Source organism: Leptonotus elevatus, chromosome 12 (genome assembly GCF_054856555.1).
Source record: "Leptonotus elevatus isolate MCC_2025b chromosome 12, RoL_Lele_1.0, whole genome shotgun sequence".
Classification (NCBI taxonomy): domain Eukaryota; kingdom Metazoa; phylum Chordata; class Actinopteri; order Syngnathiformes; family Syngnathidae; genus Leptonotus; species Leptonotus elevatus.
This window is the reverse complement of record NC_141250.1, coordinates 23,254,364-23,280,004: the sequence shown is the minus strand read 5'-3', so window position 1 is coordinate 23,280,004 and position 25,641 is coordinate 23,254,364. Positions and strand designations below refer to the sequence as shown.

At 45.9% G+C, this 25,641-nt stretch overlaps 1 protein-coding gene across 3 annotated transcripts; it reads right to left on the bottom strand.

The window, feature by feature from the left end:
- Window positions 1-66: 66 nt before the first annotated feature.
- On the bottom strand, window positions 67-25,143 carry itprid2 (ITPR interacting domain containing 2). Of its 3 annotated transcripts, XM_086090918.1 has the most exons (23): window positions 25,000-25,143; window positions 22,230-22,307; window positions 21,948-22,136; window positions 20,424-20,466; window positions 16,651-16,700; window positions 16,524-16,577; window positions 15,966-16,005; window positions 15,796-15,891; window positions 15,323-15,470; window positions 15,165-15,225; window positions 11,597-11,710; window positions 10,843-11,149; window positions 9,846-9,996; window positions 9,436-9,487; window positions 9,040-9,125; window positions 6,990-8,828; window positions 4,935-4,985; window positions 4,737-4,861; window positions 4,532-4,649; window positions 3,985-4,038; window positions 2,200-2,405; window positions 2,055-2,151; window positions 67-1,085 (listed from the first exon to the last, which is right to left on the bottom strand). In XM_086090918.1, exons 2-23 carry the CDS (start codon window positions 22,303-22,305, stop codon window positions 1,014-1,016), a joined length of 4,029 nt encoding a protein of 1,342 aa, XP_085947044.1. In that variant the 5' UTR covers window positions 22,306-22,307; window positions 25,000-25,143; the 3' UTR covers window positions 67-1,013. The 3 variants fall into 3 exon arrangements, with proteins under 3 accessions (XP_085947044.1, XP_085947043.1, XP_085947045.1); XM_086090917.1 differs by having other exon boundaries at window positions 2,055-2,405; XM_086090919.1 differs by lacking the exons at window positions 20,424-20,466; window positions 21,948-22,136; window positions 22,230-22,307; window positions 25,000-25,143 and adding an exon at window positions 16,896-17,283 and having other exon boundaries at window positions 2,055-2,405.
- Window positions 25,144-25,641: the final 498 nt, after the last annotated feature.

Here is a 25,641-nt window from a genome sequence, read left to right as displayed (position 1 = left end):
CATGGCTAGGGACGTTCATTTTTGTTGAAATCTCATCCGCAGCGGCCGAGCCGAGCCGCTAGCGTGTCACCGTAGCGTGTTCGTCTGCATGCTAGCAAAGAGCTGAAATATTTGCTCACCGGTTGCCTCTGAACAACATCCGCAGCTAAGTGGCTAAAAGCTAATGCTAACGATGAGCTGGTGCTTTTTTCAAGCATGGAACATGATGATGGAGCGTATTTATGTAAACGGCGACTTAGTGCCAACACACACTCCCAAAAGCACGCATGCGCGCACACACGCACACACACAAACACACACGCACACGCACACGCTCATCCCTCATGTTGTTGTGTGACAAAAAATGGGAAAAAAAGTGCTGTTGGAGTACTGGTCTATGGTCTGACTGGTCTTGGCTTGGCCTGGTCCTGCGTTCAGGTCCTAGTCCAATTTTGTGCTGGTGTTGGCTGGCCTGATTGTAGTCCTGGTCCCGGTGGCCCGTTGCAACTCATCCTGCTTCCAGGTCTTGATGTCTTGTGACTTTGCTTCTTCTTTCAGGTCCTGGTTGTGATTTTCTGATACCAGTCTGCAGGTGTGCCTTGCGCCCCCTGTTGACTGCAACTGGCCCTGCTTGCTGGTGCATTTCAGTGGTTTGACTTGTATTTGAAGGGACCGGGTCCGTTTGCTGGTACCGGCCTCACCGACGGGTCCAGCCAACTGGTCCTGGTTTTACCTTTTGGTCCTGATGAGCGGCGCCGCCAACAGGTTTTACTCCTTGGAAGTGGTCTCAGTCCTTCCACGGCGGGATGCCGCTCTTGCTGGTGCTGCTGAAGTCAATTTGACTTTTTGCGCTTGCGTTTGCGGTCTTGCTGTTAGTGTCGGCGGTTAGAAGTCAAAAGGGGGGCAGCAGTTCAGACCATCAGACTGGCCAAAAGTTGCAAGTGCTTCCCTCGACGGCTGCCGTTCAGTGTCGTAGACGTTCAGTGTTGCACTCCACGTTGCAGTCTTGAAGGGGGGTGGGGGGGGGGGTCGTCCTACAGGCGGGGCGCCCCGCTGGCCACCAAGATCTCGTTTAAGATCTGCCGCCTCATCACGCTCGCACCCGTCTAAAGCACAACAGCCCAACGTCATCAACACATCCATTTTTTTTCTTCCTCAAAACCATGCAATTCTTTTTCAAAATGGAAAATATATCATGAACACCTTCTTGTCATTTGACTACATTTTTTTTGCAAAGACTGACGAAAATAACTTTTGAAAGTTACGCGACTAAACAACTTTACTCTAATATATATTGTGTACATTTTTGCAAAACGATATAATCCAACTTTGTTCCCAAATACGCAACTTTTGCATTTCACAAAATCCACGTTTTGAACTATGAATTTCCTGTTTTGACGCAATTTCACACTTTAATGTGAAAACATTTCACATTTTGATGTCCTTTCAAGTTTTAATTGGAGATAGAGCGATGTTTTTTCCAGGGCCGATACCGATACTGGTTATTAGTAATCAAGGACGCCGATAACCGAGATTTGGAGTCGATATCGGCATCAGAATGTGAAAAAACACAAACGCTAGCTCTTAAATTTGTTGAATTTTTATTTATTTTATAATTGTTAGGATTTGTAAAATATTGGCGTTTAAAAAACGAAAGAACTAAGTTGTTGTTTTAAAAATCTAAGAAAAAGTTCAAAGACTCAAAAGTTCAATCAAATCTTAGCTCACTAAAGTTGAAATAAACTTTTCCAAAATGTCAAAATTTTTACTGACATGACTTTTTAATTTCAAACAGAAGGCGCAAGAGTTGCAGCGTCTCGTTAACGGAAAATGTCAATAAATAGTTGACTTTTCGATATCCATCTATTAACGGTCGCATGATGCTTCAAAATGGCCGATGCCGAGATTTGTATCCTGCTGAACATCGGTGCCGATAATCGGTCTCGCCCTCGTTTTATTGTGATCAATTTCAATTGAACTTGTTTCGTTGCCAAAGAGGAAAATATCAACAAAGGTTTGGAACTTTGCTTTTCACTGATTGGAAACAGCTTCACCTTTGACCTGCGAGCATTTACCTCTGTGATGAGGTCGTCGCTTGCGGCGGCGCCGAGTCCCGCCTCCTCCGGCGTCTCCTCCGGCGTCTCCTCCGGCGTCTCCTCCGGCGTCTCCTCCGGCGTCTCCTCCGGCGTCTCCTCCGGCGTCTCCTCCGGCGTCTCCTCCTCATGGTGGCCCGCTCCCTCCTGGGCTTGCTCGCGGTCCCGGTCCTGCCGCCTGCGGGGGCGAGGGGGCGGTGCCGGGGTGATGTTGATGGACGCCCGGTAGACGGCGGTTCTGTACGGGCCGGCGGCCGGCGGCGAGGAATCGGCGGGCGCCTCGTAGCTCAGCTCCGACTGGAGGAGTAGCTGCTCCCTCAGGAGGTCTGAAACCTGCACACGTTAGCATTGTTAGCTTTAGCTTACGCGGGACGCAACATTTGCCTGCTTCATTTCTTACTCATTGACAGGATGATGTCATCAACTTATGATGACATCACACCTGTGTGGTAGAATTTAGTGGTACATGTCGTAGGCTAACATATTAAGTAGTCGGGGGTGTTTAAAAAAATAAAAAATAAAAATGGATTTGCCGATATTACAGCGCGCAATTCTGGAATGGATTCAATATGTGGCCGAATTGATGTTTAAAGCTCCATTTTTGATGGAAATATTCAACCAGACGTGTTACTTGGGGTCAGGGTTCACACTTGGAGCATGTAAGAGTGTCACATTAAAGCAACATTAAGGCTTCGTAATTGATTGCAATGTTTTTCAGACAGATTGCAAGCTGTTTGTTAAATACTCTCGCTCACTTTGACATTTTCATACAAATCTTTAACGGATTAGTAGTGATGAGAAAATGAAGCTTCATGAACCTTCATGATGCACTTTTTTTTTTTTTACTCCTATAGACGGTGCTCTTCATTACAATCCAACTGCATCTTCAAAGCAAGAGTGCCTTCTAGAGGAGAAAAAAATATCACAGGTGCTTCATGAAGCTTCCCTTGTCCATCGCTGATGAGTATTTGTCCAAAAACAAACAAAGACAATCATCGACTTATAGATTCGTATCATGATTGATCGGTATGGAACGCAATCGCGACCTAAAAATCGTGATACGGATGGAATCGCTAGGTACGAGGCAATTCACACCCCCATTAAGTGGGGAGGGATAAAATGATGATCTGCTCCGATATTTGATGATTTTGAAGCTTGGGCATCGAGTTGAGCTCTTCATGGCAATCGAAATCGGATTACTCGCGGAAACGTATTTCAAAAAGGTTAACAGAAAATGATCACATTACAACGCAAACTTTTTCTTTTTTGGTGGGCGTGGCATTATGACGCTTTCCTTCCGTGAAAAAAACAAGAAAAGTGCAAAAGCCAAGAAGAAACGAAGGATCAGGTTTTTCAAGCAACATTTTACAACCGGACTCACTCAATCAATCAATTCAGCCACTTGATCAATTTGTTTGTTCCGTAGTAATAATTGTCGGAAATCCGATACTGGACGCTGGAGGCGTGTTTGCAAAATCGAAGGAAAATGACTTGTGAAAAAGGCAAACGCGAATGTCCTCTTTTGACCTCAACGGGATGTTTTGCTTTCATGCTTTCGTGCGATGAACTTGACATGATCGTGTCGTCAATAACACCTTTTGGTGTCCTTTGACATTTACAACATTTCACATTCGAACCTGTTCAATTTCATCTTTGAAGATTATAAAGCTGATGTTTTAACATCATACATTCACATTTAACAAGTTGCAAATCACATTTTGATATCAAAACTCTGAAAAAAACAAATTCAATTTCACTTTTTTATGCGACTTTTAAAATGTTTGACTTCCTTCAGACAAACAAAACAAAGCAGAGCAAATTATTTTTCTTCATTCTTTTAGTTAACAATGAGATGAGATTGGATTCATTTTTTCCCCTCAAGGAAAAAAATTGAAGAATCCAACGTACTGACCGGCTGGACGGCTCGCAGCGCCGAGCTGGCCGACGCCTCGTCCCCGCCCACGTCCTGACCAGGGGGAGGAGCCAAAACGCGCAGGTTAGTTGTGATCTGAATATATGACTGGACAGCAGATAACCCACACGCGGGCCGTCCGTGCACAGGGCGGCCATCTTGCTCCTCCCATCTCACAAGCAGACTACTGTACTCGAACCCATACGGTATACGTGCAGACGAGACATATACAGCTCGTAGAAAGTTAGCATAAGGCCGGGAATGGGGCGGGGCATTTGTGGCGAGGTGGTCACCATTTTTTAACAAGTACAACACAAAAAAATACAATAATACAAAAGTTATCTCCTTGTAAACATCATATATTTATACATGTAATTAAGGCAAGTTGTCAAATGTCTGAAGTCCTCTTGTTTATGTTTATCCAATTGAAAGTATCGGATGGAATGCTGAAAAAGGTTTCTCGGGAGGAGCAATATGGCGGCCTCGCGACGTCCAAAGTCTTGGCTCTCCAGTCGTATATATGCTGATCGCCGGCGTGTGCGTTTACCGTGCGCGGCCCCGCGTGTTGCGTCAATTCCATCAGTTTGTCCTCCAGCTGCTGCTCCAACTCCAGTAGCTCGTCCCTGACGGCCGAACGCAGAGACTCCAGCTGCTCCACCTCCACCCTACACGCACACACAAAGAAACGCGCGCACCAACACGCATGAATTTACCCGCAAGGCGGCTAGCATTGCAGCTAGCGGTTAGCGCACCTGTCGGCGAGGCTCAGGTGTTTGTAGACGAGCGCCTGCTGGCGGACGACGGCCAGCTCCAGCTCGGACATCTGCGTGCGGAACTCGGCCAGGCTGCGACGCTTGTGCCGGAGCTGGTCCAGGGCCTGGAGGGCAAAGGTCAACACAGGGGAGGCGGGACGGGGCCGCGGAAGGGCGGGAGAGGGGGCGGGCGCTTACCTGTCGGCAGGAGGCTTCCGGAGGCGCGTCCGCAGCATCGGCGGCGCGCTGCTGTTGGAAGACAACGGCTTGTAAAAAAACACACATAGAAAGCCAATAGAGAGCTTAAGGAGAGAAAGCCTGTCGACAGTGGACATGGCAAAAGTCTACACACCCCTTTTCATTTCAAATGAGTCCATTAAAAGAAAATTGAGAGGGAGTACAAAAACAACAACGTAGATAATGCGGGTGCATAAGTGTGCACACCCCGAATGCTGAAGCCCAAGACAAGTTGAGCTGTTCAGGTAGGCTTTCCGTGTCACTTATTTGCTTAACTAATTGACTCGCAGTCATTTCTGTTCTATTGCTATAAGAACATGGGACATAACAAAAAAAGATGAGTCTCTTCTTTCATCAGGAAAAAAAGATATTTCTATCTCTTTCCGTTTTGCAGCAATTAGAATAGATCATCGTTATTCACATTCCTGGTGAGAACACTGGCAAAAAAGAGCTTGTTGTAACATGGTTGATCTCTTATACTCTGCTGCCACCTACTGGCCGTTTTTTTGCTGCATCAAAGCCTTCTACATGCTGTGTTATTGCACAAAAAACAAAAAAGAAACGTATAAATTAATTGTTGGGAGTGAAGGCCAAAGCAAAAAAAAAACAAAAAACGTATAAATACGTTTTGGGGAGTGAATGAGTTTATCTCCGTTTCACTTTCAACCAGTTACAAAGGTGCCCCAAAATGAAGCAAGCACTTTCCCACACGTGCACTTTGAGTCACAACACACCTGCCGCCACTTCAAGGGCCTCCGATCGAGGCCAAATAAAGGTCAGTTGTTCGAGTAGGCTTTTGCTGACATTTCCTGCCGTTCGCTTCTTAGAGAAGATCGACTTGACGTTCGTTCACTCAACTCCTTCGCTGTCAGCCATTTTCTCACAAGCCCCAATTGACAGCAATTTGAAAGCTAACAAATGAAAAGAATCAACTTTTCTCTCACCGGGAACAAAAAAAGTTTGATTCCGCCTTTTTTTCTTCCTCTTGAGTAATCATCGGGAGAAGAAGTTTGACAAAATGAGCTTTTCGTAAAAACATACGTGTCAAGCAGAAAGGCGTCTTTGATGCTCATGCAACATCTGAACAACGCTGGCAAATTTCCAGATGATGTCAAAATATTCCCGTATCGTTGGCCGACCTCTGACATTGGCAACCCTCGTCATCGGGACAAGATCCGTCCCGTTCTTTGTCGTGTTCATGACGCGATCTCTGCTCCGGTGTAAAACGCCTCAACTTTTCTCGCTGATGAATTGTCAAACTGGGCCCTTCTCAAATATAAAATGCTGCATCGCTGCCATCTAGTGGTAGTTGTGCGTCAAGTCAAATTGTTCCCAAGCTGGAAATTCACATCAACATCAACATCAGAAGTTCCCTACCACTCCCTGTTGAAAAAAAATCTATTGATGAGCGGCACGTGAATGAGCAGATGCCTCCTAACAAGTTTTGTCCCCTTGAAAAAATGAGACCCCGCCTCCGCAGACGCTGGTTTGAGCTGGAAGATTCGACTACAAAACATATTCAGCAAAAGCCTACAAAAACAGCTGGCCGTTAATTAGCTTGACTGAATTGGTGGCAAGTATGTGCTGGAATGGGATTGGTTCAATCTGAACACAGGCCCATTCCCAGTTATAGGAGGGTGTGGACACTTCTGCAAGCACATTATCAGAGTTGTTTATCTCTACATACTCTACATATTTATTTCATCTGAGTCAAGTTTTGAAATGATTTATCTTGGTCTGCCTTTTTTAGCACATCCCCAAAATGTGGCCCTGGCACAGGGGGGGTGTGTAGACTTACTTACATAATCTTGACAAATGAAAAAAGATGCACACACAATCTTTCCAAAGTGAAAATAAATAACGTCTGCTTAGCTTCAATTCCCCTAAAGTCCCACAATTCCTTTTCCAATTTGAAAGATTAACAACATTTCCCATCTTAACTTGAGCATCAACTTTCCTGAAACTGACGTGCAAAAGGTCCGCCCGCCCTCGGCAAGGCTAAGGTGAGCAACCAACCTGGTTGAGGCTGTGAACGGTCCCCCGTATGTCATGGAGAACTCTCCTCAGCTGCATCTCCGTACCGGACAACACCTGGCCGGAACCCGGACTCAAGCCCAAAGGTGGGCCGTAACCGGGGCCGAGAGCCGAGCCGAGACCCGGATGGGGGTTGTGAGCCAGATATTGACTCGGGTAGGGGCCCGGGCCGACGCCAGGGTAGGGGCCCAGATGAGGACCTGGGTGGGGGACCTGAGCCAGATTAGGACCCAGGTGAGAGCTATTCCCGAGACCATGGTGGGGGCTGTGACCCTGGACATGACCTGGGAGGAAGCCCGGACCCGGAGGGGCGCCGCCGCGATGCGCGATGTGGTCCGGGGCCAGCGGATGGAAGAGGCTGAGGTCGTAACCGTGGTGACCCAGATAGGGCGGGCTGTGGGGAACGGAATGGTACGCCATGTGGTAGTTGCCGACGTGGTACTGGTGCATGGGGGGAGTTCCCGTAGGGAGAATCCCCAGGCTGGCGTAGTGGGGGGGCGTACCCAAGTGAGGAGGGTTGAAGTACGGATGGAGGAGGTTGGGAAGGCTGGCGTAGGGATGCGGAGGCGTGGGGTACAGCAGGGGTGGGTTTGCTGGAGGCGCGGACATCGGGGTCTCCGGTCTAGGGCTGGGGCTCGGGGAGAGGACGATATCTGGACCCGGTACGGGGGTCTCGCCATGCCGATAGTATCCAAACAGCTCCTGAGTGGAAGAAAGGTCTGGTACGCTTTGGCTGATCCAGGGCCATTCGGTGGGGGGGCTGGCACATCTCAGCGAGCGGGATGGACGCATGAGGGGAGGCGGCGCTGCTTTGGCCGGAGCGCCGTCCGGGTCGCATGACTTGGGAGAGTTCTCGAACACCAGGGTGGAGATGCAGGTGGGCGAGTCGGCGGCCTCCGGGTCAGTGTCGGGCTCGTGGGTGAAGCGGAAGGCGTAGTGGGGCTGACTGCAAAACGCCCGTCCTGGCCCCAAGTGGATCTTGACGGACGACACCACCCTGGAGGGGGACAGCAGCGAGGACGGGAGAGAGGACGACCTTTGCATGGGCAGGCCGCCTCGATGACGCCTTCTGCTCGAGTGCGGACCCGCGTCACCCAAACGCTGCTTGACGCGACTCAGCGCACTCAGGACGGGGGAGTCCCAGGCGGGGCGGCGGTACGGATGGTCCGAGGGAGACGCAGTTTGAAGACTGAAGGGATGATCTGAGGGTAGGCAATCCGAGGATGGCCAATGCGAGGGCGGGTTTGAAGACGGAGGGTCCAAGGGCTGTGGATCCGAGGGTGGCGGATCCAGGGACAGCGGTTCCAAGGTCGCTGGACTTGAGGACGGAGGGTCCGAGGGCTGTGGATCTGAGTGCGGCGGTTCCAAGCATGCTGGATTTGAAGGTGGATTGGAAGACGGCGGATCTGAGGAGAGCGGTTGCAAAGTTGGCGCATTGGAGGACGGTGGATTTGAGAGCGGCGGATCTGAGGACAACGGATCCGAAGGCGACAGATCCGATGTGGGCGGATCCTTTTGGGCATCATCCTGATAAGCTTTTTCCTCTTCCTGTTTGGGACCTTCCTGAGGGGCCGGCCCTTCATCTGCCGCCGCAAGGTTCTTGGGGAGCTGGTGGGCCTTGTACTGCGGCACCGGCATGGAATTCTCGTCAAATTGTTTATGCTCCTCCCGCTCCCGGGAACTTGCGTCGTCTTCGGCCTCGGCCCGCGCGTCCGGCAAGTCGAACGCTGGTTGGTTGAGAGCGACGGGCGTGGCAACGTCCTGCGAGGGGTGCGACGTCACCGTGGTTTCGCTGTCGCAGCTGTCGCTGCTCTCCTGAACCTGAACGCACGCACGTCAACGCCGTACACATTTTCATTACATTCAATGAAGAATTTCACTTACTGAAAACATTTTACAATTGCACAGTTCTTTTTGTTCATGACCTATTTATATGTGGTTTATGTATTGATCGTAAATAAGCAAATGTGAACGCATCGTGCAGACAGCGAACATTGCAAGCGGATGAACGTGCGCGCGACATGTTGTCCACCTTTAAGTTGGCGGCGGCGTCCAAGGACGACGTCTCCTCGGCGAAGCCGCTGCTGTCCGACTGCTGGCTCGCCGTCCTCAGCAGGTCTGCCGGAGGACGGAAGGTGGCGTTAGTGCAGCTCCGCCTGTGTCCAGCGGGGGCCGCTGTGACACAAGCCACCTGGGAGCGGATCCCTGCCACCCATCAGGCGCTCCTGACAGCCAGTTTACAGTGGCCATCCCCAGACCACTTATGTAAGAGATTCACCGCATGGAAATTTCCTCCGGAGCCAGAAAGTGAAATCAAACAGCCGCGACACTCGCAAGCGTCAATCTTGTCGGGAACGCCGCAAAAAAAAAGAAGGAGGAAAAAAACAAAGAAAAAGAAGAAAAACTCCCATGTGATGTGACTTCTCACCTGAGTTTCTGGACGTTCTGGACAGAAGAGCTTCGTCTTCGTTACTCTGAATCTGAGGAGAAAGGACTCCGTTACAGCGGAAACGGCGACAAGAAGAAGTAAAAACGGTAATAAAAAAAAAAACATTGAAAAGAAAGAACAAGTTTGGAAGTGAGCAGATTCCGATTCACAAGTCAAGAGAAAACTCAATCAAGAAAAAGTCAGCATTTTTTAAATACAGTACATATAGGTTATACGTATGTATATATACACATACACATAAACACACATACATAAGAAAAACGGAGAGTTAAAAGGAGAGTTTAAAAAAAAAAGTGTAAAAAAAGAAATGAAAAAATGCTGCGGAAGTCCGAAAGGAACGCAAGCGTCATGAGAATGAGGAGAAAACTTTGGTGGCGAGTCTTGCGTACCTCCTCCATGTCGAACGAGTCGGCGTTCTCCGTGCGCAACTGCGCTAGTTGGGGCGGCGCCAGCGCCTTCTCGGGGGCCCGCATGTCATCTGCGCTCCGATTGGCCATCGCTGGGTCAGCTGACTCGGGCTCACCGCCTCCTCCGTTTTGGCTGGTCGGGAAGACGACCACAAAATGATTTGAGACATTTATTCCAAAGCCTTTTTTTTTTTTGGGGTGTGTGTAAAAATACAATTCTGATAAGCAACTAATCCGCTGATTAATTAAGAAAAAGATTTTGGTAGATAAAACAGGCACAACATTTGACTCTTTTGCAAAACATTGTCCTCGAGTATTTGTCTACAAAATGTATACCGCTTAAAATGTTTATGTTAATGAGTGTGTTGTGGCCAAATTGCTAACGGATGACACGATGACTTTCTGCATGACGCGATTTACTTGACACATTGAGCGGCTTTCATCCACTGTGACTAAAAAAAAAAGGCTGAGGTGGTGTTTTCCTGTTGGACGATGCTCGACTTGCCACCACTTTCATAACGCGTGCTTCAGGAAAATCCACTTCAACTGGAGTTCATGTTTGGTTTCAAGGTCATCACTTGATGGCAGAGAAAAGCTTTGGTGCTTCTTTTTCAGCTTGAAAAATCCTCACTTCACCTCAATACGCATGAGCCCGCAAACGGTTTTAAAAAGTCACGATTTGAGGAACGGCTAATACTGGCCGTCACCGGCGACGAGCTTTTCTTTTCTTTTCTTTTTTTTCTCAGGGGACGTCTAAGCAGGGCGCAGTAAGATTGGCTGCTTGCAAAGACGATTTTTGAGCTGTCACATGAATAGTGCAGTAGCAGGATATTTTTGCTCACGGTTATCATGCCATCAGAATCAAATATCGGCCCAAGTTCAAATAATACCAAGTATGAAAACTGGCATCAGCCTTTGGAAATCCACATCGCACGTGTCATATGTACCAGTCCCTGGTTCCCACCCGTGTTTTTCTTACCCAAGGTGTTGCTCCTTGTTGCCTTCGCCGCCGCCGCCGCCGCCGCCGCCGCCTTCCTCTGTGACGGTGGCCAGCGAGCAGCTGTCCTTTTTGCGGACGTGCTTGTCAGCGTGCTGCTCGTCGGCGTCGGGAAGGGCGAGGGCGGGGTCAGGTGGCGCCTTATCGGCCGGCCGGCCCGATGCGCCGGGCAGCGCCGTCAGCAGGTTGTGCTTGCTCAGGCTCTTCTTCAAACGGTCAGCCAAATTCTGAGCGGATTTTTTCCTCTGGAAGACTGATGGCGTGGACTGGTCTTTGGCGACTTCTCCTCCTTCAAAGTTCACATTTGTTATTCATTTTGGGGAATAATAATAATAATAAATAATAATAACCATTTCTACAGATACAATAAGGACTTCGGAGCGGTCACTGCTCAGGCCCTAACTAGAGTCCAAAAGTGAAAGATAGCAAAAATCCATCGAATGAAGGTTGCGCAACAACATATCCTGTTCAGGGTACCGTCATTTTTATCTAGACCCGTTTAAATAATAATTCTTTTGAACCTCAATTCATAAGCAACGTCTGCTGTCCATTGATTCCTTTTCACGAAACATTGATTCAAGTTATTTTTGTGAGCGCTGTGGCTTTTTCTTTCCTACCAACAAATTCAGTCCACGTGCGTACAAAAAAAACGGACCATCATAAACATGAAAATCAGGGGAATACATTCATGTAAAATGGTCTGCGAGTGTTGAGCGTCGGTGTCGGCCACGATTACCTTGATCTCTGCTGCCGCTGCCGACGTTCTGGACGGGCTGACCGGACACGTGACCGTAAAGCTGGATGAACTGATTGGCCACCGTTGTCAAGACCTCAATCTGACGGAAGCGACCTGACGGACGGACGGCAGACAGACCAACAAAAGGACAGACGGTCGAGACCGTTCACCATCAAACGTTATCCACATTTCACAGCACCAAATAGGTCGGCGGTCCCAAACACAACGTGCGTGGGGGGCTGCTGGAGATCGAGTCTAGATTTGTCCGGGCCACATCAAGTCATCCGCAAAAAAGGGGGTCAACGATTCAAAAAGGGTACAAATAATCCAATCCTCCCAATCTTGAGTAATAACCAAGGATGCGAGGGATACTAGATTTCTTCAGACCAATACCAGCACGAGTACTCAAGTGTTGGGTACTCACCAATACCACTACTACTAAGTACTGATACCACTCGTACTTCTGGCACATTAAATGGCCCCCCAAAAATGACATATTATTTTCAAGAAAGATCTTATATTTTTCCTTGAAATGAATGGCAATTTTTTATTCTTCCAATTTGTCATTCCTAGTTCAACAGCCACAAGAGGGCACCGTGAGAACAGATACGTCGAAATAAGGTCTACTATCGGCCTACGGGCCCAACCCTTGAAATAACAAAAAGGTTTGCTGTTTGTCTTGAAATTGGATGTTTTTGTCGCCAAACTTTCACTTCACAGCAAATTTGGATGTCTAGCAGCGGCCGCAAAATATCGTCCTGTGGACTGCAAGTGGCCCCCCGGCCATGAGTAGGAGACCCCTGGCATAGATGGAAGAAAATGACAACATTGAAAAATGTGACTTTCTAAAGCACTTGACATGCCCTCAGCTGCTCGCCAATGGAACCCAAAAAAAGTTTGGAAAAGGTTCATCAAATCATGAAAAAGCTACAAATGATGAAAAATGAAACGTTAAGAATATCGTCGCTGCTATGTGGAAAACACTTAAGTCCATTTTTGAAGCCACGATATGCGAAAAACAAGATATATGTCAAAAAGACATTGGAAATAATAGACTTGAACAAAAGTTGTTGATTTAAGAAAAACTCTTTCTTTTGCAATGGGAACTTCATCCAAACTCTTTCTTTCGTGACTTATCAGTCTTTCACATCAACTTTAGGGCATTTTTTTGCCACTCTTCCTTGCAAAATGCAGCCAGTTGAGAAAAGTTGGATGGGCGTCGAGCACAAACTGCACGCTTCAGGTCCCGCCACAGTATTTGGAAAGAATTGAAGTCAGGATTTTAAATGGGCACATCCAGAACATGAATCTTGGTTGAAGATTGGTCCAACTTGGTCGTATTGCTGGAATGCGTTGGATTATTGTCACGTCGCATCATCCATCGTCGTCTACCAGGCTGTAACTTCGCAAAGGACGGCTTCAGGTTATGCTCCAGGATTTCACATTATTCCTCTTTTTAATGAAGTTTTGACTACACAATTGATTAAAAAAAAAAGAAGAACAATGCATTGAATTGATAAACCTACACCTGTTATTTCATATCAAATGTAAAGGTTCAGATTGAACAACAAAATCCGGTCAAAACAATTGGAAAGTCCAAATTGCTCAAGAGGTTCACAAACTTTGGAGCGGCGCTGCAAGTGACATGATACCAAATTACAAGTACGACACAAAACAAAAAGAAGAAGTCAAGAGCATCGTGTTGAAAAATGATGAGTCCTTTTTTACAGACACACACCAAAAAAATGTTGTGAAGGTTTAAAAATAGAAGAACGGAATGTCCTTGTGCTGCAAAGCATCAGGAGCGCTTTTTCTTTTTTTGTGGGTCACAAGAACCTGGCGGCGTACGCTAACGCTAAGTCGTTAAAAGTGCTACCACCGCTGCGCACGCGCTATTTATGGCAGCGCATTAGCATGCGCGTGTGCGTAGCAGACGCACGCCAGTCGAGCCGCCTTGACCTACGAGTTGGAGCGAGCTCCTAACTCAAATCACACTTCAACAGAGATAGAAAGTGAAGTTGAAGGTGATGTTATGAGGGCGATAGAAGGGGGGGAAAGGGAGGGGGCCCGCGGGGGGTTGTCATCGTTACGCAACGACCCCGGGAACCTGAATGTCCTGAAAATCGGACGGCCACTTCCTTTGACAAAAGCGCCGCTTCGTCAGCGACGTGTTTAACCGCACAGACATTCATGTCTAAATAAAGACGGCCATCTTGGAAAGATCACTACATGCAGGGGAGGGGGAGTTACATGCAGGAAGGTGGGCGGGGCTTAGCAGGTTGAAGTTCTGGCAGAGACACAAAACAAACTCAAGAAACTGAAAGAAACTGGTTGGAGAGTGCAAAAACACGTGTAAGGGTGCGAGAGGCTGCAATTGTGTTTTTATGAGTCTATATGAATTTGGGAGCAAGCGTGTGTGTGTAAGTGCATATGACGCTGCCAGTGTGTGCAACAGTGTGTGTGTGTGTGTGTGTGTGTGTGTGTGAGATTGAGCGAGAATGAGAGTGTGCATATGTGTGAGAGAGTCTGCATTTTAGTTTGTGTGAGAGTGCAAATATTCCTGTGCGAGTTCTGCAAGTGTGCGTGAGAGTGCTACCGATTGAGTGAGTACGTGTGTGATCCTGCGTGTGAGTGAGTGTGCGTGCGTGAGAGGCACACAAACACATCTTTGTGGCGTGTGGTCGCGGTTGTCCTGACAACGGGCATCAATCCGAGGAAGCCAGCCAGCGAGCTGAGCAGTACTGGGCCAGCGAGCCAAATAACATTCGTGCTATTACATGCTATTAGTAACTGATGCTAATGCTAACTAATAGCGCCAGCACGACTAAATGAACTAGACTAAGTGCAATTTCTGCAGAAATTGCGTGGGAATGCTGAAAGCGGAATGCTAATAGCTGAATGCTTATGAAGTCAATTGAAAGATAAATGATGTGGCAATTACAAAGTATTAATTGTAAATAAATAAAAAGAACACTCGAACCCAGGAGGTGTGAATTATAAAGGAAGTTGAAATTTATATGGAAAAGTGTTATCTAAAAGTACCCTCCGTTCATTTAGATGGAAAAGTGGAACAAATAATATCCAATGGGAAAATGCAACAAAAAAACAAAAAAAAATCACTAAATGGCGCCACCTTGGCATGCAGTACCCTCCATTCATTTAAAAGAAAAAGGGGAACTATGATAGTCAGTTGGTATACATTTATATCCCTTAGCATAATTGCCAAGGATAAATCTGCAATGTACAGTCAGAGGTGGGATTCGAAGTGGGCGTGGCAAGTGGGACTTGGAAAAAGTTCAATGTCAGTCCCATTGAAAAGGAATGGAGAAAAGTTGATATTTAACGTTAAATTGTTCCAATGCTGTAAGCAATGCGGAATAAGACGATAAATACCCCGGAAGGCGTGAATTTCTGAAGCAAGCTGAAATTTGAACGGTGTCAATGGGAAGTATTATGTGGGAGTTGTTTCACGGCAAAAAATTGTGGAGAATAAAAAATGGCAAGAACATTCCAGCATTCTCACAATAAAGTTGACGAATGTTGCAGAGTAGAAAAAAGCTGCACTGACTTGTCAGAGCGTAGTTGGGGTTCTCCACCTCCATACGCTGAAGCTGAGCGCCCAGGTACACCTGCAAGCGCAGGAAGTGATGTCATCACAGCAAGCAAAAAAAAGAGAGAAGATACCTCACAAAAGTTTGCTTTTGACAATTGAGGACGTTTTCCTACCTTGATGTCGATGCCGCGCGCTGCCGACGAGCTGTTGAAGAAGCGCGACGGGATCTTGGAGGACATGTCGGGCTCGTCCCTCCCGAAACCCAAATTCAGCAGGATCTCCTCCGGGTCCTCCTCGTACAGGTCCAGCAGCTCCGACACGCTGCGGGTGAACCGTCACACATGCTAGTCAACGCGTGCTGCCAACAGTAACACTGCAGTATTTATTTCATGTCTTTCGGAATAAACAATAAATATTCATCATCTTGAATAAGAAAAATTATAATGAACACAAATGTGAATCATATACTCCTTATCCGTGTTGAGATTTTTTGGGGGTTAAAACTTGCTAGCCAGACGCTAATCTGCTGGCCAGAATATGACAAGATAAGTACAACTCACAGATGAAGCGGAAATGAGCACTTGAATGCACCACCAACCCCCACCCTGTAGGTGGCAGTAGTGGCGAACGCGGTTCAGGTACCGACCTGGACACAGTGCTGCTCTTCCCGGACCCAGTGGAGTTCATACTTTGTCCTTTTTCTTTGTACTGACTCCTCTTCTGGTCGGCGGCCAGACTGCCACTAGGAGGCGGAGCAGGAAGTGAGCCAAGTCAGCGGCAGGAAGTTACCACGCTGAGGAGGAAAAGACGACTCACCAGGGCCCCGTCTTCTTGTCGATGGACTGAAGATGGTCGGCTGCAATCGCAACAAAACAACCACGTCAACGACTACAGGAAGTGGCGAGAGAAAGAAGAGTAATCCTGATATGAAAACTCTTACGATAAGAATCACTCGAGTTCTGATGCGTCGCGATTCACGCGTTACGAGACGATCATTTGTTCCAATAACGGTAGCATGCGATTCATTTCACTTCTAATATGAGGTCATGCAATCCTGATGGAAAAGTGGAACTATGCAATCATTCATCATAATTGCCAAGGATACATTTGTACTGTCGGAGGTGGGACTCGAACCCGCGACCTCCTGGTTACTGGACAATGCACTCTTGCAACTGCGCCACTGAGCAGTATAAGAGAGCTGGTAATGATGATCAGTTGTATGTATGGAAGTGGGCGTGAAAAGTGGGACTTAGAAAAAGTTCAATGTCGTCCCATTGAAAATGAATGGAACGTTAAATTGTGCCAAAACTCAAAAAGTCGTGTCAAATCAGACGCTAAATACCCAAGAAGTTCAAATCGGAACTTGTGACTGACCTTCAGCTCCCAGCGAAAGGTCATCTTCAAAACTGCAGCCGTTCCTGATCGCCCCTGTGGGCCATTGACAAACGCTGGCGTCATTCCCTTTGCGCGCGCCACTTTGTTGTGTCCAGGAAGTGCTTACCTCTGCTCGCAGGTGCGCTCTGATCATCCAGCGACGCGCCCAGCGGCGTCCTAACAAAAACAAAAACAAAAACAACAACATTGTGGGAAAAAAATCAGCAAAACAAAACACACACACCACAAGATTATGTAAGAAAAACAGGCTAGGCTAGGCTTGGCTAGCTCTTTTCGGCAGCAGGTGAAGGAATTGATTAGGTGACGCTAACTTCCTGTCGCGCTGCTGGATACTAGCTGACCCGGTCTTACCTGTCCGGCAGGCTGCTGTCAGCGCTGCCGTAGCGGGCGGGTCACCTGTTGATTAGGCTGGACCGGACCCGACGAGGCTGGACTAGTCCGGACTGGACTGACTGAAAGCCGCTTGCGCGCTTACGCAAGATCACCACACTCTTATCAATGGGACAAACTTCATGCTGGCGCACGCACACACACGCACATCACAAGGACACACTTCTCACACATACACAAATGTACACATTCACGCACACACACATTTTCAAACATTGAACATGTGCAAACACACATGCAAAGGCGGCAGTAAAATGACAAATGCACACTATGATCACACGCACACAAAGAGAGACACTTTCTCTCTCTCATACACACACACACACACACGCACACACACACGCACGCTTGCTCACACACGAATTTGCGGTGGCAAATCCAGGTCCAGAAAGTAAAAACCCTGTCACAGTTTGGCTTTATTCATTGATGCTAGTTAGCTAGCAAGCTCCCTAGCAGGTAAACGTGCACCATGGGAGCTAGCCAGAGAGCTAGCTAGATAGCACCTGGGGCTAAAGCCAAACTGCGGCGGGGTTTTGACTTTCTGGATTTGAATTTGCCACCTCTGGCGCACACATATTTACACTCATCGATTTTTCAGCGCGTATTGACACATTCACGCGCACGCACTATAAAAGCTTGCGTAACATTCACACGTCCACCAACGGGCGGCCATGTTGGGCCCTGCGGGCGTTACCATGGTAACGAGCGATCCCTCTGTTTAGCATACGCAGCAACACTGTGTGTGTGTGTGTGTGTGCGTGTGTGATAAGAGTGTTGACTCAGCAGCAGCAGAAGAAGAAGCAACTCCTCCTTTGTTGACTTTCTCTTTCTCTCTTCTGCCTCTTTTGACGGCGTCGTGCGTGCGTGCATGCATGTGCGAGCTTGCGTGTGTGTGTGTGTGTGTGTATCTAGAGAAAGGCTATGTGCATCTGTTGCACGTCAGCGGCTGATAAGACAACTAAACACACCTTGAAGCGTGAGGGAAAAAGAAACAATGTGGGTTAGCGTAGCCACACCAACGCCTCCCCTTTGGCTTCAAAATTCTCCTAACAGTTCGAGTTCAGCTGTTAAACTCTTCATTGAAATGCTGTTGTTGCACTTTTGCCCACAAGAGGGAGCTCCGACTCCATTCAGTCCAATCAGCATCTTTCCTAAGATCGGGGAAGAAGTAGCATGTTGCTAGTTGCTAACACTGAACTGAATATATGACTGGCTAGCCGAAGTCGCGAGGCCGCCATATTGCTCCTCCCAAGGCATGTTTCTCAGCATATGATCCTATACATTGACAGTATGGAAATTGGAGAACATTTGAGACAGTACTTAGTAGGAACAGCATGATTTATCACGTTTGAAATTTGTTCGACATAAACAAGACGACTGCAGACATTTTACAACTTGCCTTAAATAGATGTATAAATTATAAGCTTAATGATGTTTACAGGAGGAAGAATCATTCAACAAAAGATGCCAAATCTAATATTGGGGTCTACGGAACTAAAAGTGGGTCTTCAAAGCAGCACATACCGTCCATTTTTTTTTTTTACTTGTTAAAAAATAGTGACCTACCCCGCCACAAACCCCCAACTCTGCCCCCGTTCTTATACTCACTGCCTACAAGCTGTATATGTCTAATCTGTACGTATACTTACAGTTTATACCGCGAGACGGGAGGAGCAAGATGGCCGCCCTGTGGCTTCAGCGGCTTGCATTGGGTGTGTATGGGATATCCAGTCATATATTCAGATCAGTGGTTCTTAATCACTCTAAATTGGCCTGTTTACATCCGACTGTTGACACTTGACTTTAGTTTTCCTAAATTAAATTTAATTGTCATACAATTCTATGAATAACACACACACACACACACACACACACACACACACACACACAAGTATTATACAGCCCCATGAAATCACCCTGGAAAGCTTCTTTTTTTTCTCTGCATGTAATTGTGTGGAACCCGCTCCCCTAATTCTAAACTTTACTCTTCAGAGTGGATCAAATATCAATGAAGATGGAAAACAATAAAGTGGAAATAATTTGAAATCCAGGTTGAAAACAAGTTGAAACATTTTTGGGTCTAATTTGAATATTATCAGTGAAATGGTGTCCAAAGTACCATTGAGTTGCCTTTATGCATTTTTTGAGGGGTGATGCCGATACCGATTTTTGGCAGAAAAAAAATGTCGATTAGTCTGCCGATTATTTAAAAAGATATAATTAATGCATAAAATTGTGTTCCCACAGCATTTGTGTGTGAATATTTGTTGTTTGAGGGAAAAACACTCCCAGTCGATGATAACTTCCTGTTAGCATTTGAATGGGATCTTCCCTTCACTTTTAGCATTAGCGCTAGGCTAGCGATGTTTTAAAAACGAAGCATGTTTTGTATTTAGATATACAGTGGATGTAATACTTATCGTCATGTGTTTAGTTTTACAGTTAAGTACAGTAAAAGGATGCTTTGGGGCAACAGAATGACATATGCTACGCACTTGCTAGTTGCTAATGCTACGCAAGCAAAATGGTGCATTCAGGGTACTTTCACAGCGTCGGAAACTTGGGTTTTCTTCTATGATAACGTTTTAAGAGGAAAATAATCGGCCATTTGACCCAATTGGCCGATTGCTTTGGCCGATGTTTGTAGGGCAATCATGGGCCGATTAGAATCGGTCGGACCCTAATACAAATAAACTTGCCTTGCCATGGTAGGTGTTTTCACTGGCAGACATTTTTGACTGAAGCAATCCCCTTCACTCCCAGCTGTTTTACTGGATTTGGACTAATTTTGCAAGGCCCACAGAATAGTGTGCTCTATTGCTATAAAAACTACCAAAAGAAAGATTAGAGTCTCTTCTTTCATCAGGGGAAAAAAAAGTACATTTCTATCTGTTTCCGTTTTGTAGCAATTAGCATTAGAATATAGCTGAATTTCATCATTATTCACAAATCTGCTTTAAATTGTGGGGAAATCAGCTTTTTTTCAACATGGCCCTGGTTGACCTCTTACACTCTGCTGCTACCTGCTGACCGTTGTTGTAATAACTACCATTTCCACGACCGTTTTTTGCAGTTCAGAGGCTGCATCAAAGACTAGGCTCCAGCATAAAAAAAAAAACATTTTTAAAAAAAAACGTATCAATACATCTTTGGGACACCTAAAACTTTTCAAATAGAATGTTTTTCAACGTTTTTGGGAGCAAATAAGATGTTTGATATAAAAATCTCTTGAGAACGTTTTATTTCCTTGCATGCTGTTGCCGAGGCGATGCACTGTTTGCAAAGAAAAACAATGCCGTTTTTGAGGGTCGAAACCTCATGAAACATAAGCAGGCCCATTTGGACTTTACAGGGTTCTTTCTCCTATGTGACGGGACCTCAACATGTTTGCAACTCCAGCTTTGCTTTTTTTAAGTGGCACATTGTTGGCCTGACGTCTAATTGAAAATTCGTCAGTGCTGTCAATCATCCGCAAGTGGAGTGACTTACCTGCATTGGTCGAGCCAGCAGGTGATCTTGTTGGGAGCGAGTCCTACCAATGCAACAAAAAGTGAGAAGAGAGCGAGACGCTGTGTGAGAGGAGATGACAGCATACCGTCCAAAACGGTTACAAAAACAAATACACCCCCCCCCCAAAAAATACATGATCCCCTGAAGCTTCCGGCATGGCGACTAATGATTAAATTTTTTTGCTTTGTGGTTTTTGTGTTTGTTTTGTAAAGGAAGCTGACAAATAAACGCAGGGAGGCGAGAACGAGGCACAAAAGTCAAACGCGTGGCGTGTTGAAACAAGAGCACTGAACAAAACATTCCCAACCGTAAGCACTGCGCCGCCAGGGAAATATCTGACTGGCATCGTATTGGCCGCGCTTAGCATAACAGCTAGCGGCATGCTAACGTGCGCAAACAGTCACGAGATCAAAATCCTCCCTCTCCTTCTCAAACAGGATCCGATGGTCCAATCAGATTGAAGCTAATGTAGCGCTTCACGTAGCTGACCTCAAACACGAGCAAACTACACACTGACGATCTACGTGTCTGATTACAGGTTCCAAAAAAAACACAGGAGCAGATTTAGCAACATTGAAAAACCAGTTCGAAGACATCATCAAAGAAGCAGCTCTCCCAACAAGATCAAAGACCCAGACTCATCATCAAGACCCATAAACCAGATCATCATGATGAATTAACTACCATCAAATCAAATGAAAAGCAAATGGATTGCCAAAATCAAATAAGATCCAGATCTGCCACCGAGTACCGTCAAGCAACCTTATGTGGAGAAAGAACCACATCTGGTCATCAAGATTCAAGACCCAGATCGATGATCAGGATCTATTAACCAGATATATGACCAGATCTATCACAAGATCGCCTGACCAATCAATGAACCAGATCTGTTGCCAAGATCCATGAACTAGATCGTAAAGAACTACATCTACTCCAAAATGGAAGAACAAGATTCCTCAATGCAAGATCCAAGCAACAGGTTTATCCTCAAGATCAAAGTTCTCGCCTCAAAGTACCTGATCTATGACCAAGATCCATTAACCAGGTCTACCACAAGATGTACAGACAACAATATAGCTGGAAAAGATCTAAGACCAAAATCAATGAACTACATTTTTACCAAGACCAAAGAACCATATCCACACTAAGATTTATGAACTAGATCAATCACAAACATCATTTACATGTCTTTGACAAGATCTATACACCAGATCTACCAACCAGAGCACAGACCCAGATCTCTCAACACACACACAACAGTTCTACCTACCACAAGATCTGCCAACCATGTGCCATTAACCACATCTATCGACAGGATCAAATAATTACATCTATCACCAAGACCAGATCGTCGCAAAAACTCATGAACTAGACCCATCACGAACATCACAGATTCAGATCTTGCACAAGTTCCAACAACCAGATCTACCAATAAGGTCAAAGTCAGACGTCAAGGTCCATGAACACACAACACGGTGTAAGCGTGTGAATGGTGAGCTTCACCTGGTTCTTCAGAGGTCGTCGTCGGGTCTCCATTGGACTCAGTGGATTCTGGCAGGGGTTCCTGCGGAGGTCTCTGTGGGGATCCAGAGAACTGGACTTTTTGTGTCTCCTGCCAAGTAGACTCCCGACTCTTGGCCCAGGCCCGCCGCCGTAGGGACGCCAGGCTGCAGTTGGGTCCGGCGCTGCCATCTGGAGGTCCAAATGGGGAACCGCAACGATGAGTCATCAAGGATCACGTGACCCAATCATCAATCAAACCTGACAGGAAGGAAGGAGGAGCACCTGGAAGTGGGACCGGGTCAAGGAGGATGGCAGGACTCTCCATGGTTGCTATGGCAACATCCGCAGCTGCTAGCATACCTGTGAGGACACAAGGAGACACAGGGAACTATTAGAGCCAGATGAGACACTGGAACCATTCCAATCAACAGATCCAGAAGTAGCAATTGAATCACTGGAAGGAGATGAAACTACTGAACAAGTGAGGCCAGTGGAACCAGTCAAACTACCGGAACAACTGGAATTTCGGGGACCACTGGGACCAAGGGGGAAAACTTGGACCATTAGAACCACTGAAGCCACTCGTACCACTGAAACCATTAGAAGCATTGGTGCCATTGGAACCACTGGAAAAACTGTAACCACTGGCACCACTGGACCCATAAAACCATAAAGGTTACTGGGACCACTAGAACTAGTCATAACCATTGAGAACAGAATCGCTGAGACCACTGGCGCTACTGGGAACAATTGGGACCACGAGAACCATTTGAACCAATCGGGCCATTGGAACCATAGTGCCACTGTGACCATTGAGGCCACTGGGACAACTGGAACCGCACAACTGGGACAACTGGAACCGCACAACGGCCGCTACGGATGCTACTGGCGCTACGGAGGAAGACCAGGGCCAAAAATAGATGAGCTGGGACCAGGACGTGTGAAACAGGAAACAAATGTTTACGGCCACCAGCACAACAACTTCCTGTCTGGAGTGCCATTTTCATAAACAAATTTAAGCCATCAACACAGAAGCACACACATGCAAACACACTCCACGGACAGATTGTTCCATTTAATTGAAGGGGAAACAACCACAACACCGTAAAGCGTCCCATGCAAACGTTTTGATAGGAAATCATTAAACTTGTTCTTTCCAGGGTCAAACTGGCCATCATAAGTAACTTGAATTCGCTAACTGTTTAAGCAGGACACATTTTTAACACTTTCCCCCCCCAAAAAAAGGAAAATAAAGTCAAATGACTCAGCGTTAAGCCCTATTAGCATAAAATAAGCGCTCAGTCTGGGCTTGAACGACAAATGTGATTCAGCATTTGTGTAATCATTGCACAGCTATCAAAATAAGCGTAAGCAATAAGGGTAGCTCACATTCGATAACTTTTTAAAAGCCAAAGAAAAACACAAACACGCACAATAACAATATATCAACAAAACTTACTTTTAGTCGGTAATTTTCAGTCATATTGAGGTTTGTAACATTTCTACAATGTCCCTAACCAGTTATTTAAAAAAATAAATAATTATCACATTATTAAACATTATTAGCACAGTCCTGTCATGTTTGGCTTCTGTTTTTCCTTGTGTGTCTCCTTTGGTCTCGTTAAGTGTAATCCCGCCCTTCCTCGTGTCAACCAATCAGTGCCCTCAGCCACTTGTGTCTTGCCCCAGGTGTGTCTTGTTGTGTCATTAGCGTGTGTGTATTTTGTCTCCTGTCTCCCCTGTGTCTGCGTCGCTTCATTGTCATTTTCCTCCCGTCATGCTACTAGTTTTTGCCTTGTTGCCCCCCCCCCCCCCCGTTTTGTTTTCTCTTGCCATTTGGAGTTGGCTTTTGTTTTGTAGTAATTCAAGTCGTGTTTTCATCACCTTTGCCTCCTTGCCCTGCTTCCCCGCGACTGAGTCCTCCACCCATACTTTGCCTTCTTGACACTATCACTTATTTGCTTAAGTCATGACAGCAGTCATTAGTGATCAAGTATCATTAAGTTGTTGATCTTGGCAGGAAACATAATTCATATTAGTGTGTCACAAACTATTATTAATGACATTAAAAAAAAAAAAGTCTACAATGTCCCTATCCAAAAACGAATCACTAACTATGATGTTAAACACGACATCAATAAACTTGCCAGTACAGACAACAGATGATCACTAAATTGTTTAGCTTGGTATCAAACATCTTGATTGTGTCATGAACTAATTATTTTTCTAAATTACATTCAATGTTTCAAAATGTTCAATTGCTTTTGATGATATTGTTGAATTTTGCTTACTCGATATTCAGAACATGATAATAATAGTTACTTCATCATACGAGTTAGTACAGAAAGTAATAATTTATCACACTACATTGTTAACTTTAATATTAAACATCTTTATAGTATCCTAAACTAGTTATCACATTCAATGCTTCTAAAATGTCACTTGTTTTTTTCCCGCCTCCCTTGACGTTGTGAAGTAAAGCGATGGAACGTTTTGTTAAATCATTCATCATGACGTAACTGAACAAACTAGTTAGCAGCAGTCTACAAAACGTTTACTAATGTCTCGAAAAACAATGAGTAAGACGTGGAGCGCCAAGATTAAAAAAAAAAGCATGTTGTCAAGAACCTTTGGTCTATCTCGTTTGAAAAACATTGACTCATAAATACAAGTGACAATATAGTTGAAGGCGTGTCTACCGATCGAAGTCATTTCTCCTGAAATGTCACTGACATAACTTTGCTGTTGACGTGTGACGTCGACGATGACACAAGATGAACGTTTCTGCTGTCACCACTGGGGCGCGAAACGCAAGTTCGGCAACAACACTTCAGCTCCTGCTTCAAGAAGTGCCTACCGCCATAAAACGTCATGACTCGTTGAAGGAGTTCGAGTTCGCCCCGACCCCCCAAAAAAACCCCAACAACAACAAAAACCCGTCACTATCAAGTCAAGCAAGTTTGTGGGCGAAAGTTGCGCGAAGATGGCGGACTGCTGCCAACCAACTTTTGGCAAATGTTTGTTAAAAGTTGGTCAGACTTGCGGCGCTCACCTTCTCCATGTTGGCCTCGAGTCCGTCGTGTCCTGCAAGTGAGAAAAGTGTCAAGAGGGGCGAAGATTTGTCAAGGCTTGACTTGTCCTCCTCCTCCTTCTCCTCCTCCTTCTCCGTCGTCTCTGGGCTCGCTCGCATTCCTGCTTCCGCTTCCTCCTCAATGCCCCGCGCAAGACAAAAAGGGGAAACAGCACCCTCTGGCGAACCGCCGCTGCCTTACAGCCTCAGGTTTAGTTTAGTTGAGTTTATTGCTATTGTATTATTTTCATCACATATGTATAATTCATATGCAAACAAAATAGGTACAGTAACGTTCCAAAATTTTCAAACTGCACACAAAGGGAAATACAATCAAACAGACCAAAATACAAGAACGTGACTGTTCAATGAATCAAAAACATAATATAAAAATGTTTCCATTTTAATTACATTAAAAAAACTACAACAACAACTTTATTTTCGTTTTGTAAAGTCTTCCTAATGGGAAAAGGGGAAACAGCACCTTCTGGCGAACCATGAGTGCGCTACAGCCTCAAGTATGATTGTATTTACATTCATTTTTTTTATTATGAACATTACATTTACTTCAATAAACAATGTCTAATTTTGATTATCGTAATAATTTTGTCAAATAAAACTATA